This window comes from Prinia subflava, chromosome 2 (assembly GCF_021018805.1).
Source record: "Prinia subflava isolate CZ2003 ecotype Zambia chromosome 2, Cam_Psub_1.2, whole genome shotgun sequence".
NCBI classification, from domain to species: domain Eukaryota; kingdom Metazoa; phylum Chordata; class Aves; order Passeriformes; family Cisticolidae; genus Prinia; species Prinia subflava.
In genome coordinates this window covers 83,893,854-83,908,409 of record NC_086248.1, presented here as the reverse complement: position 1 = coordinate 83,908,409, position 14,556 = coordinate 83,893,854, and the positions used below count along the sequence as shown (strand labels likewise).

At 40.1% G+C, this 14,556-nt stretch overlaps 1 protein-coding gene across 2 annotated transcripts in view; it reads right to left on the bottom strand.

Moving 5' to 3' along the window:
• Positions 1-14,556, bottom strand: part of TTC7A (tetratricopeptide repeat domain 7A) — a 170,062-nt gene that overhangs the window by 153,030 nt on the left and 2,476 nt on the right. The window contains exons 2-3 of one of the 2 annotated variants that reach the window (XM_063390825.1): positions 14,024-14,187; positions 12,403-12,571 (exon numbers count right to left, since the gene is read on the bottom strand). In XM_063390825.1, the coding sequence (XP_063246895.1) occupies positions 12,403-12,571; positions 14,024-14,187 (333 nt within the window). Of the gene's footprint in view, positions 1-11,625; positions 11,670-12,402; positions 12,572-14,023; positions 14,188-14,556 lie in introns of those variants that run through there. The other variant, XM_063390826.1, reaches the window with a different exon arrangement.

Here is a 14,556-nt window from a genome sequence, read left to right as displayed (position 1 = left end):
CTGCAGCTGCTAAAATCCCATGGCCCAGGAGCATCAGAACTACCTTGCAAGCTGAAGAAGAGATCAAAGAAAAACAACAGCATGAAGAGCAGGAACCCAAACTCCGGGGTTGCATCCCACTGCAACATGTTGAACACACCTAAGGCAACCTGAAGCAAAAGACATCTTAGCATGGAACTTACAGCCCTGCCAACAGCACCAGCCCCAGTCTGCAGAGCAAGGTTCCACTGTCTGTGCTCCTGTGCCACACAGACAGGCCAGCCCGGCCAGAAGACAGCATGGTGCTAAGATAACTGTATGCAATAGCTTTACTCTGTGTACAGGAAGCCAAGTGATTTGTCTTGAGGTAAGCCATGCATGAAGATACTGCATGGCAGGAGCTGCTGCAAGGGAACTTGTAGTGTGCACATTCTCATCCTGGAGAATGCCAGGTCATTCCAGGTCACTGTCCCCAAGCAGAGGATGCACTTCACTTCTAGCATGTGGCCTTCAGTCTAGTACAGAAATGTGGCTCTAGGGAATTAATTAGCATTGAAACAAGACTATTTTTAAGACTTCAAAAATATACACATGCATGCTGACTAATCAACATTCACCAGAATATTAAACACTTTTCAGAGACAAAATTCAAAAGCACAACCAAACCACTCTAGAGATGGTATTACAACCAGTCTGCCCTGCCAGCTAAGATTTGAACTTAAGAGCACAGTCCTCAACTAACCTGTTCCATTACAGTGTCTTGGGAAGCAAAATAACCCAAACCTCAACAAGCAGCAGCTGGGATTAGTTAAACGCAGGCAAGACCCAGCACCATGCATTATTTCTGCCACAATTCACAGCAGTTTAAATAATTCACAACCTGGTCTTGACACTTATCTCCCCAGCAACTAAGCTATGATTTTTTCAGCAGGGCTCATTTGCAATGCAAATAGAAGAGGGGGAAGAAAGGCCTAGAAGTCCTTGATTTTGAACACATCGATTCATACTGCAGCCTGACAAAGGTGGAGATGAAGAGACAAATTTTGTTGTTCAAGAAAGCCACACGTACTTCTTTCCCTGCTGGTTCCTATTATACAGGACTATTGTAAATTTCTGGCAATTTGTTACAATCTTGAGATATTTTTCATGCAAAAGTGTCAAAAGTAGAAAGGCATAAAATTCCAGTAACCCCACATAAAATTATCTGAAGACCTTTCTAAATATAAGCTGGGAATGAAGCTTAGAATTTAAGCAGCCTGTGAAGGCTGCTCAGTTGCATCAATGCAGAACTCAAGACCACCTACTCCCTGCTTTCCTACTACATGCAATAAACCAGTGCTAACAAAGTTACTCCAATTATTTTCAAAGCAAGGACTCTATCTGGTTAGGCTTGTAATTACAGATCAAGTTTACTGCTAAAATTAGGACAGCTTTTTGATCAAGTGGCTGTGAAGCCAGAAAGCAGCAAGCACTCCCCTGAGATGCAACCTCAGTCCCCTGCCCTCCATCAATGCTGCGTAGGCTCTGCATCATACCATATATCTTATGCATAGCAGAAATCACAATCCACAGACACTAATTCTTTGGAGCATATCCAGACCTGCTCAACTGGCTGTTCCTAAGCTTCACGTCACGTCTTTTAATCTTTGCTTTAACTATAATACAGTGGTCTCCAAAATTCTTTGATCATATTAAGCAAAAAAAAATTGAGCATGCATATCCAATATATGCATATAGTTATATACAGACATTCCTTCACAAACTATTTATTATATATTTATGTGTTTACTGTTTAAAAAATACCTGCTAGCTAACACGCTACTGAAAGCCACCTGTCAGCAGAGGAAAGCCCTGCAAATTCAGAACATTTGACTTTTTGTAAAAGCAAAAAGGCATAACTCACCTTTAACTTTGACAACTATTTTAACCATTTTGCCATGAAACAACCACTGAGCAGCTGTGCTGTGTACAGATTTTCATGGTCACTCCCCATCTCACTACAAACTGGATTTTATTTAAAAGTCTTGTGTTTATGAAGTTAACCCCACTGCCATCCTACAGCACTTTGTGCATTTCTGGGTCACACTGTGCTCCTAAGTAGTTCTTAATGTATTTCATTACTGAACCATAATGTGCCAAGCTCCTTAAGCTGAGACATGTTAGAAACATTTATACTTCCATTTATACTGGTATATGCTGCTATATACCAGGCCTGCCACACTGCCCAGTTTCTTCTAATACCTGTTTTTTCAATGTCTTCTTTGGCAATGTCTTCTGTGTCTCTTTCAAAGGAAAGCATTTTAGCTTGCTGCCATATATATTTTTTTTGTATTACTTCAGCCATTTTTCCACAGCAGGAAGAACAAGTGTTTCCCCACTGGTATCTTTTATTCATAATTTGCTTTTACATAAGAAAGCTCAAGAGAGGCTTCTAAAAATTTAAGTACTGAATTGAGTGTCATCAGACTTCATTGATTAGATCCAATTAGACTGTCACTGCTTTTAACTGAAGAGCTCATACCAGTAGTGTAAGCTCTGACATTCTTACCATTCTCTTGTGCTCCTATTTCCAGTGTGACCTGAAATCCACAGGCATTTGAGGGAATCTTTAAGCTACATGTCTATTTCATAAGTGTTAGTTTGATTAAAACTAGACAATATAATACATATTGTCTAGTTTTAATCCACTTAAGTAGGCACAAGTGAGCTGCAACATATGAAAGGGAATGAACTAGTGAAGATGCCCTTCCACACTGTGAAACATCCACTGTTTTGTAAGACACTTTTGTGGGTTCTACATGACACAAGGCCCTCTGACATACAGACTAATTGAGGGCACCACTTTCAACAAAATACAATACTAAAGATTTATTTCAATGTGAGGTGCTTCTTTGTGCTGGTGGATTTTTAAAGAAAAAAATAAATATAAGTTATAATACTTTTCTTCTGCACCACAGCAGACCATCTTGCTCAACCCCTGGGGCACATGTGCCACTTTGGGGACCACTGATATAATGTACTGATTATCCTGGTATGAGAGGCCACCTCCATTCTGTGACATCAAGATACATCTTCGGGAGCAACGCTCTGAGGCACAGCAAACACAGGGGTGATCAGCAATCTCTTACAGCCCCACATCTAAAGACTTTGTCAACACCATCCACATCCATAAACTGTCATGGCACACTGCAGAAATTACTTTTTTTTTCCCCTGGTCTAAATAGGAAGGAGCAGAAGAGAAAAAATGTTAAGTTGAAGGGGTGCAAGGAAGAGCAAATGGTACTGATGACCAAGTACTGGAACTTATTCAGCTTGAGTTCATCTGTACCACAGTTAAGCAGCATCACCAGCAAGAAAGTTCTGTTCTAGCTGCAGAGTCACTGAATCAGATTAGCCCTAGAATCCTGTGTGTTCAGTTTTTTGGCACCTCACTACAAGAAAGACCTTGAGGTACTGGAGCATGTGCAGAGAAGGGCAACAGAGCTGGTGAAGGGTCTGGAGGACAAGTGCTATGAGGAGCAGCTGAGGGAGCTGGGGGTGCTTAGCCCGGAGAAAAGGAGTCTCTCTACAATAACCTGAAAGGAGGATATAGCAAGGTGGGGCTCAGTCTCTTCTACAACATACCGAGTAACAGGACAAGAGAAAATGGCCTCAAGCTGCGCCAGGGCAGGTCTCGACTGACTACCAGGAAAAATTTATTCACTGAAAGAGCAGTCAGGCATTGGAACAGGCTGCACAGGAATTGCCATCTCTGGAGGTATTTCAAAGATGTACAGATGTAGTGCTTAGGGACACAGTTTATTACTGGATTTGGCAGTGCTGAGTTAATGGCTGTACTTCATGATCTTACAGGTCTTTTCCAATGCAAATGATTCTATGTGTATTTGGGGAGCAGAAGGGAGACAAAGGAAGGGTAATTCATATATTACTATGCTGATCAGTATCAAGCACTCAAGACAATCCTACTTAAAGTTACAAGAATAGACAGAGCTGGCAAGGACTAACAGGCTTGTTTCCCTGTCACTTAAAAGATAGTCAGAGACATTTGAAGCTTACTCCAGGGCAAGCCACCACATGGAAATCTTCCCATAGCTACTGGACAATACCATACTACACAACACAACCCCAGCATGACACCATCATCACAGCAATGTAAAAACTACCTCTAGTTTAAGCCACCTGCAAGTATGTTTGTATTTGTTCTCTTCAAGGGAAAGTAAGTGTAGCATATTGTTTCCTTTAACCTTACAAGCATTGTTCCACTTCCTCAGAAAAGCATGGGCAAGTACTCTTCCACCTCCTGATACTGCTAACCCCACAGCTTTAGAGAATTAAGTCATAGAAGGTGGAGAAGGTTTTATGTATTTGTGCAATCACCACCTACAACTGCGTGTGGGGAAGGGAGCAAAATAACTAAACTTTACAATCGAAGAAACAAAGTCACAGTAACAAAAGGAACCAGAAGTTACTCCGTTTTTCCACTTTTCAAATTTCAGTAATCTGCATTTAGTGGCCTGAATCTAACTCTCTTTGAAAGTGTAAAGTAACACCCATGCTGCATTTGTGCATAGCTGACTGTGCTAGTAGTGCAAACTACTTCTAAAAGGTAAACCATCTGATCCAACAGCAGAGAAAAGCTCATGGAGCACAACAGAAAAGCCTAAGTACACCAAGAACACCAAGGCTGGGCTTGGCAACTCTTTCACATCCAAGCAGGAAAGCAGTGGCACAAAGGCACACAATTCACCAACATGCAACAGGTTCAAAGGTATTGTCACAACATAAGGACAACTCCAGGCTCTTAAAAATGCTTTTCTGAAACCCCAAATAAAACATTCTAATACTAGGTGCTTTTATCAAAATGTCAACATCTACAAAGTGGGGCTTTTGCCTATCAGACAGCTACTCTGATGCTAGTATGAATTAACAGCATGCCTCCTGTCTTGCTGTCAGAATTGTGAAGACTAGCACTTTGAAGTGCATACCAGGTACAGAACAAAGTCTCTCTCCCTCTGATGTGGATTAACATTTAAAAGATGCATCTTTTGCCAAGCAAAAGTGAAAACAAGTTCTGCCAACAAAATGTCTCATTTTAATTTTAATGTCCTATTGTATCATACATCCTTTTGGCTGCGACTCAGTTTTTGTAATGGCCATGCAAGGAAACTAATTATTTAGGTTTTGTTTAAAGGAACCCATCTCCCACAGATCTCAGTTCTCAGACAGACAAATCTCAACCTTTTGTAGTCATCAGAGGATTCCAACAAAGGAATTCATGCCCTGCCAGACCCTTAAAAAACAGCAAACCAAACCAAAAAAAAAAAAAGAAAAAGAAAACCCACCACCAAAAAATTCTTCTCTTCTACTATGTCCCATTAAGTTCTACTTAGTCACAGTAGAAGCTGAAATTACTGACAAAAGTAACCTCACCAAGGACCTGCTAGTAGAGGAAACAGCAGTTAAGTAGCAGAGAGAACTGCTAGCAAATACATCATCTCAAAAGTAGCATATAAGTTGCATCCTGGCAACTGTTCACCATCCTCATGAAGCCCATTGTCACTGAAAAGCTGTATCTGTGTATTGAAAAAAAAGTGAAATCAGAGTTTTAGGTAACTTTCCCCTTAACTATCACCCAAATCTATGCTTTTCTGATCTCAGCCTTGTGCCCAGTGTAATGCTGGCTCTTCCTGATCAACAAGCTTTCCTAAAGACAATGATGAACAGCAGTGCTGTCTTTAGGAAGGTTCTAAATCCCTTTCTCAACACTTCAATGAACCCAAGTGCCTCAGTCAATATCCTCGCTTCCAAGGTGGGCAGGTTCCAGACAGCAGTGAATTGGGATCCCTGGGAAGTCAGAGCATATCCAGGTAACAACCCTTCTGGTTTAAACAGGATTAATAAAGTATAGAAGATTCAGACTTTCAAGTAAAGCCTATGCTACACATGCCATAATGTCAACAGTGCCCCTAAGTGACACGATACTTGACACTAAATCAATGGAGAGAGGCGGGGGGAATTCAGGCTCGGGATCTTTTTCCCCTGCCCCTTACAACCTGATGCCCATTTCTGCTAAATGGGTACATCATAGCACACTGCCCTCGGGTCACACAGTAACAGCAATGCAGGCAGGGTGAAAGCTCAGATTCTAGGGAGGGTGGGGTCAGCTGTGCTAGAAGAAGGAGAGGAATATGTGAGTTCCTTCTTTTTTTACCACTAGCAGATTTGAGTACTTTCCTTGTAGTCATATGGCTCCTAAACAACAATACAGAAATGGATCATCTTTATCTTGACATGGGCAATTACAATGTGCTTTTACTTTTCTCCATTAGTGCCTAGACAGAATATAAAGCAAACTACTTACTTGAGCATGGAAAAAATGTGATCAACCTTCCATTAACACATTTTCTACACTTGGCTCAGTGGACAAGACAAGGTATATTCTTACATAGTAAGATATACACATACACCATCTCTTTTTAGGTATTACAGCAAATTTTTCCTAGAGTCAAAACTCTAAAAAATTATCCTGTAGGAAAAATCTCAAGCACAAAAGTATGCACAGCCACCGTGGAGGGAGTTTTTGGCATACAAGTATTCCAAACACTGTCTGCAAAAAGGAGAAGACATCCTGAAAAGTGCTATGCCCTTTGAAATTAGGGACAGACTCAAAGTGCACATACAGTCCATTAAGAGGTTTATAAAACACGACCTTAATTAAAAATGCTTCTGACAAAAAGAAGTTAAAAGTGTAAACTCACTTTCAAAATAGGTTTATGAAATAAATTATGACCCTAAAAAACTATATGATGTTTCTAAACTGAATTGATCTGCATGTGAAATTGTTCAAACTACTGGTACTCAAAATCATTCCACAGTGTCTGTATTCCAGAACACTCCACAGTTTTGATACTCGCAGTTTTGATACTCACAGTTATGATCTCGCTTACCAAACACTAAGTGGACAAAAATCTCATTCCAGAGAAGCTAACAGGAAACTCTAATTAAAAGTAAGGCTGTTTAAGTTAAGACAATAACACACAATAACCCATTAATGTTATTTGAGTGGAATATATCCTTGCACCATGGGATTGGTAGCATTTAGTGAAGAACTGAACTAGAAAAGTAGCTTAGGATTCGAAATAAAAGCTTGATGAAGCACTAGAATAGTCTTTAAAATAGAGGTGCTCTCTTGCAAAGAGGACAAAAATAAAAAAGAAAATCAAACCAAAAACAAACCCACAAACCTTACTTTCTCCCTTTTAATTCTTTCTATTATTTAATGAACCAACAATGAACTAAATAAAACCAAATAGGAAAGTTTATTTTTCCCATTTTAAGATATGAATTTTGAAAAACGTACACATGACAAGAAATTTATCAGCTTATCAGAAACACTGAGATAAATTCATTTATTAAACTGAAAAGTCTTAATCAAATTCTTTAGAGAGGAAGGAAAAGTAGATTCATCAGAACATAGCTTTGCAATAAAGCTATCTTTAACTCTACATTTTATTTTAATTTTCAAATAAAATAACTGAATACAATCTCACCTAGGAAATTACTCATCATGTAGAAAACCATATTAGAAAAATGGATGACACACAAGCAAATGTCAAAATTAAAGGCTCCAATTAAGCATATGAACAAGTGTGTGATACATCCTCTGATTAGCCAGAATGAACAACTTTAATACCAAGCTTGTATTTACTGTATGCAAACCTACTGTTATTAACAGTAATGCAGGCCAACAAATGAAAAACTAATTAAGCAGAACAATCACTAAGAAGTTTAAAAGAGTCTATTCAAATTTTGAGGTTTCACTTGGTCAATTTAACACCATGATTAAAACCAAGCAAATAGTTTTCAGTCCAGCTGAATAAAAGGTCAGGTTTTCTGTTTATCTCTGTGTGATATCATCATTCTCCATTCAGAACACCACCAGAATCTCCAAACAACCACTTCCAGGATTAGAAACCCAAGACAATCATTTCACATGTGCAGAAGGCAGAACAATATCAAGAGATATCAAAGCATAGAGACCTCATTGCCACTGAACTTTTAAAAGATACAACTACAAGAGAAACAGGAACACACACAAGCTCAGCAATTTGTTCTAAGACTGAACAAACACAAGATAATCCAAAACAAGATGCTGAACCCAGGACACTGGAAGCAGGTTCCAGGCTGTTTATCATTATCAAACTCAGAGGAAAAAAACCCACGTGGTAGTTTCAACATTTTGCTTTCAGAAATACCACTCACAGCTCTTAGGAGAGCTGTAAAGATCAGCGGCTCGATCCAGCAATGTTTGTCTCAAGATTTTGTCTTTGATTTTTCGAGTGTCCCACCACAGATCTTAAACATCCTTAAATTACTAAAATGGGTTCAAGAACAAAATATAGATCTCTCTGAACCACTGCACTAACACAGTCTCATTTCCTCGGAGATATGACTTGTGGTTGGATTTGTTACAATAAAATGCAGACTATGATCAAGGCTTCTTACAGACACATTATCACCTTGTTCTCTTCCACATCTTTCTGCAGATCTAAAAAGACCAAGCTCACACTGCAGCCTTTGATAAAATAGATGTCTTTTCTAAAGTTAAAAACCCCCAAAACCTAAAGAACAAAACCACTTAGAAACAAAATTAGAAGGGATAAATCTCAGCTTAGTCCACAGTCTTCTCTCAGTCACCAGAGAAGAGGCTGCATTGTACACCATCATTCACATCAACCATGTCAGACACCATTTGAGGAAGTGATGAATCACCCAGAACAGCCAACTTCTGACTCTACAGACAGTTCAGACTGAAGCTGCACAAATTGAACCCACCCTGAGTTGCCAAATGACTAAATTACAAAAACAAGGAGAAAAGGAGCAAAACAGACAGTGGGACATTTAAGGCTTTAATTCCCTAGGGATCCATTTAGAAACTAGTTACCACATGCAATCCTATGGCATTGCTGCACAAATACAGATAGGCTCCAGGCTACCCCACTCCAGGCAGAGGAAGTCCAGTGCCTGGCCTGGCAGCCACAGGGAGCTCCTCAGCACAGGGCTGACTCACCTTGCAGCAGCTCTGACACATCTGTGACCACAAGCTAACGTCCCTCTCAGTCATTACCCAGACAGGACCCACGGGACACATGAGCCCTGAGTGTCCATCACTCAGGCTGGCAACAGCCTCAGTTAAAGCAGCTCTGGTCCTGCTCTCAGCAGCACAGCAAACACTGCCACATCACAGAATCCTCTTTCTTGGAACTTAGGTATGCTGAAGCCCTGGCTAGAGCTACAGTGTTTTGTAAGGGTTAGGTCGTGGCCTTACCTACTACCAGTAAGATTTACTCCTTCAATAGGGAGATATCTGCAGTTTCTGCAGCAAGCACAGAGGGAAACCAGTGGGCTCTGACAGCTACACATCTTGTTCTGAAGTCTTTATTGCTTGCTGTTTCAAATGGATACCACCAGGTAACAAAGCCACAGTGAGTCCCAACTGAATTAGAAGCAAATTTGCTTACTCAATACTGTTTTATGCAACACAGTGCTGCTTGCACCAAAGAATAACAGCAGTAATGAGAACTGAGCAGAGGTAAAACTGTAAGGAGGGATTGACTTCATGGAGGATGGGGAGGAAGGAGACAAGTACAAACCAACCCACTAACTAACCACAGAGGTTAAAATTAGTCATAATGAAAAATCAAACCGTTTTCAGAGCTCCACTCACAGCACCCACAAAACTTATCTCCTCACAGTGCAGGGATTTAGAAACAGAACAGGAAGCAGCAGTCAGATGAGACACTGGAGAATCTTGCTCTCTCTGCCATTTCTCCTGTGACTTGGCAATTGCACAAGCCCTCACACCAATCAAAAACATTAGCGTTTACTTCTTGACACTTAAACCTTGTGTGGAAGTTTACTGAGAAGGCAAGCAAGATTTGTTTTCCCTGCTCAACTTCTTGAATCCAAACACAAGGGTGCAAATTCATCCTGCCTCTTACCATAATATGAACCTACTACATGCTGTGGACCTCCAGAAAAAGATACCAGAAATTCAGTTCAACATCCAGCCTTCAGTGCTGCAGAGGTTAAAAGGTGCTCTAAGAAAGGAAATTTGGTTTTGCTGGATTTCTACAACTGGTTTTATCTGTGCAACTCCTCCCACCATATCCCACATCTTTTTCTGTTTTTCGTAATTTCCAACATTAGAAGGATAGGTGTCAACATTAAAAAAATAAGCCTTTTATTTGACTGTTCTTTCTTCCATGACCTTTCCAGCCTAATCCTGAGTGCTTGAGAACCTATGCTGCAAGTCTGCATACAGGCATAACTCAGTAGTATTACCTACACAAAACTGAGGTAGTTTCAAGTTCACACTATGAGGTGATATAAAGTTCTGCAGCTTTAATTAATGCTGGATGAACAGGGATATTCTGTTAAACCAACCGCTCTCTCCCATTTCTGAAAATGTAAACAAGAAATTCAGTGGGGAACCTAACTTCTGCCTAGAAACAGTCAGGACTGTGGCTTTTCTGAACATTTGCCTAAATGGCCTCTGCCAAAATTTTACTAACAAAAACATTCAAGAGTATCTTTAAAGAAGGTTACAGATTGCATAAACAACCAATAGTTCAACCAAAGGCAATAATATAGTATGGATCAACATAATTTCTGGAGAGATACCAAATTAAAAAGGGGAATAAGAAAAACCTGTGGCATAAAGTATCAATGATTTTGAAATAATTCAACTCCATATTGTTACTTGCCCTGCAGGACCAGCCTGGACACTAATGTTTTAAAATGAAAACTTAAATCTCCACTGCTATTGCCACAGCTACCTCCATAAAGGGCTATAGAAGAGTGAGAGGCTGAAGGAACATGGCATGAGGGAACAGTGATGCTAGCAGTGGCTGCTCTCTCCAAACTCAGCTGGACAAGCTCTACTCTGCTGGACGTTTTTCTGCCAGAAACTTTGGCAGAACACTGAGTGAGTTACTATACTCTTGATATCTTAGCTAATATGAAAATAATCATCATGGAGATAAAGACTGTGGAACCATAACAGCACAGAAGTTCTCTGCAACGGCAGAGACTCCCTATGGTTTACAGGGGCAACACAGTATTTACATTCCATAAACCACATGGGGAAAGAAACAAAAAAAATTGCCTGACACTCTGAGGCAAACACCTCCAACATCTTCATGTCTAAGTTCAGCAGTTAACACGATACCAGGGGTCTTATAACAACAGGGTTATTCCATCAGTTTCCACACACATTACCATTACACTCACACCTCACCAAGGGTCATATCTGGTTCACAGTAAGGACAGTGCATCTCCTTCAGACTCTGCAGTGCACCAGGAGTTGCTCTCCTGAGATACACTGCTGAGAATGCACTGGCAACTCCTCAGCACCATGCAAGTGTCAGTGTGAGGTACAAGTAAATTAGTCCTGCTCCACAAAAGCTCATTAATGAAGCAGATTTGATCAGTACCACAGGAAACAAAAAATCAAAGCAAGCAAAGCAGCACAAAAGCACAAACAGGGTTTAAAAAAATAGCAGAATGACTCAAATTATTATCAGTAATATTAGCAGCCCAGTCAAACAGTATTTTGGGTTGATTTGGTTTCACTCTTTTACATACCAGTTGAAGGTATCTGATCATCAGAGTTCTCATTCACCTAATTAGCTGGTGGACATGCTGAAAAGAGTAGAAAGCAGTAGATAGGTAGCAGTACTTGAGCAACATTTATAAAGGAACCGAAAGCAAATGAAGGAGAAGATTACTGATCTTTTTTTCCCCCCAAGTCAAAAACTGACAAGGGTCTTCCTTTCCCCCACTCAAAAAAGAAATGCAGTTTCACTACCCACAGAGGTAGACTTAATTAGAATGTCTCTCTCAAACAGGTCTGTAGAGTTACCAGGGGGAGGAGAGACTCCTGTTTGTACATAAGGTCTGATATACTGTGTGACATGCATTGCAAAAATATACTATCTGCTTTGAAAGCTCATATTCTGTTAGTCCAAAGTTTAAAACTTGGAGACATCGTTGTTGTTTAATTCACAGAAATCACTGAAATGTGCAAGTAGATGAACTCTTTCAAAGAGAAAGCATAGGCCCAAGCTCAGCCAAGGGCTTGATTTAGATATTCCCAAAATGGACACACAAGCTCAAGCATGTCGCTGACTTACAGCCAAGAGTTACCACAAGATTTCCAATTTCAAGCTTTTCTTTACAAGCCACCCAAGTTTAAAACCATGGACTAAGACTCCATAATGCCTTTGACACTACACAGACCATACTATGTAGGATTTTCTACAGCATACATCTTTGCCCTAATCCTACTCCAAGCAAATGACTTGGAGAAATAGCTCCAATCTAAAACCGGTGTACTTCAAATATACATACGTGGTCCTTTACCTTTAATAACAAAGGCTTCTGTTATCAAACGTAGCACATACAGAGGTTCACCTTTGCTTGAAAGGTCATCAATTCCTGCTTTTGCATACATGCTGATGGCATCCCTGTAGCATCCCTCCACGTAATGAAGCTTTCCTAGGATCAGCATAGCTTCTGTCATATACTTTGGCTGAAACAGAGCAGGGAGAGAAAAAGTGTTTACAGGGTGAAACACCACACAGGAAGAATGAAGTACTCCACAGCAAATTAGGCAGATTCAGAATGTTTTCCTCTCACAACTGCAAGGGCTAAGCTCATAAAAGCAGTAGGCAACGAAGGTCAGGCAACCACTTTGGAGCTCAGTTTTGAAATAGTTTGTAAGCCAACTCTTTGGTCTCTGCTGACCTGCTCTATCAATTCACCAGCCACAAAGAGCACATAAAAGGCATTGTCAGAATTACCTACACACACACACTCTAAGAAAAACCTCTGCTTTTAAACTAGACAGTAAACATCACTTTTCAGGCAAGTGCTTCCTTCTCCTCTGTGTATTTAATTAAAGAGTGAGAAAACTCACAAATTTTCTTTAGTTGTCAAAGAATTTTCATGCCACAGTGAAAAAACCAGAAGGCACATCGGCTATTTCTAGGATTTGTTTAAGTATTGAAAACATATGTAACAGAACCTGTCCAGACCCTTTGAAAAGGATGAAAAGGTTCCTAAGCCCTCTAACCCAATTTTTTAATACATGCAATCAACATAGGATCAATACTGCATCAATAGCTAAGTCATCACTATCAATGGCAATTCATGCAGCCAAACTAAACAAGGAACTGGAAGAATTCAGTAGTTCTGATTGTTAATGAGGCTAAACTATAAAGAAAGAGGGTTGGACAGACTCCTTCCTTACTCTCTCCATTTTTAATTCTAAATAGGCTGACCTTGCTCATTGGAAATTAACATGGTGAAAGTATAATACACATTTCCAACCTAACTAAACTAGCCTGGCAATTTCAGGACCAAAAGTAATACAAGTCTAGAACAACTGTTGTAATTCATTTACATCTAAACACACTTATGCAACTGTGTGTCAAAGGACACCAATAAAGCAGCAGCCACCACAAGCAGCTACCAGCCACACACCTAGATCACAAAACAAAATAAAAGCATTACTTCTCTAATAGACACAAAAAGCAGTGCAAGGCTGTAGTCCTCCCAACACAACCCTGGGTTCCTGACAGCAGCTTGTGGCACATTTTTCTCCAGTCAGGAGCTAACCAGTTGTGCACAATTCCCTCAGAACTGGAGCAGCAGGAGGTCACTGTGCTGTGCTGGCCTGACAGCATCCTTATGTGGCCACACCCCACCACCCGAGAGAAATTTAAGGATTTACCCTGCTTCTTTCCAATTAAAAGAGAAACAGGGTATGTCCTTGTAGCACATAACTTATTTGCAGATGAAAAAGCAGATCTCATAACATAAAATCCTGCCTAGGGGAATTACCAGTCTCTTACTACCACCTACAATACAGCACTGAACATCCATGGACACGAACAGGCAACACCCACACCCTGTATCAGACTAATAATCACATCAAAGAAGTAAACAGTTGGCAGGAATTATGACGATTGAGTCCACTTACTCTCAGTCTCCCTCTGCTTAAGATATTGGTCAGATACTGTTTAGCTTCACTCAGCTTGGGCTCACTCTTCTCTGACAGCGGAATGGAGTCCTTCAGTTTGGCAAAGTTTTCCTTCAAACATTCCTCCAGCAGAGCTTCTGCAAGCAGCAAACTCCCGTGATCCTCTGAAAGCACACATCAACCAACAAGAAACACTGCTTACTGATGATAAACAGAATTACACAAACAAAACAACACACCTTTGAAACAGACAAACTCAAATGAGGGGATAAGGAAGAACTCATAGACAAATGTTCCATTAACTTCTATCTAGTGGAAACAGTATGTTTTATATGGAGAAATGAAACATCACTTCTTTGTAACTTGAAGATTTTCTCTCCTTAATCCTTTAATTTTGGCACCACCATTCCCTTTTACATTGTCACTAACATAACAGTTAAGAAGTTTCATCACAAAACTCACTCTCAAAAGTGTAAGACCAAACTTTGCAAATATTTTAGTGGATGCTTTTTATTTACACAAGTACAAGCATG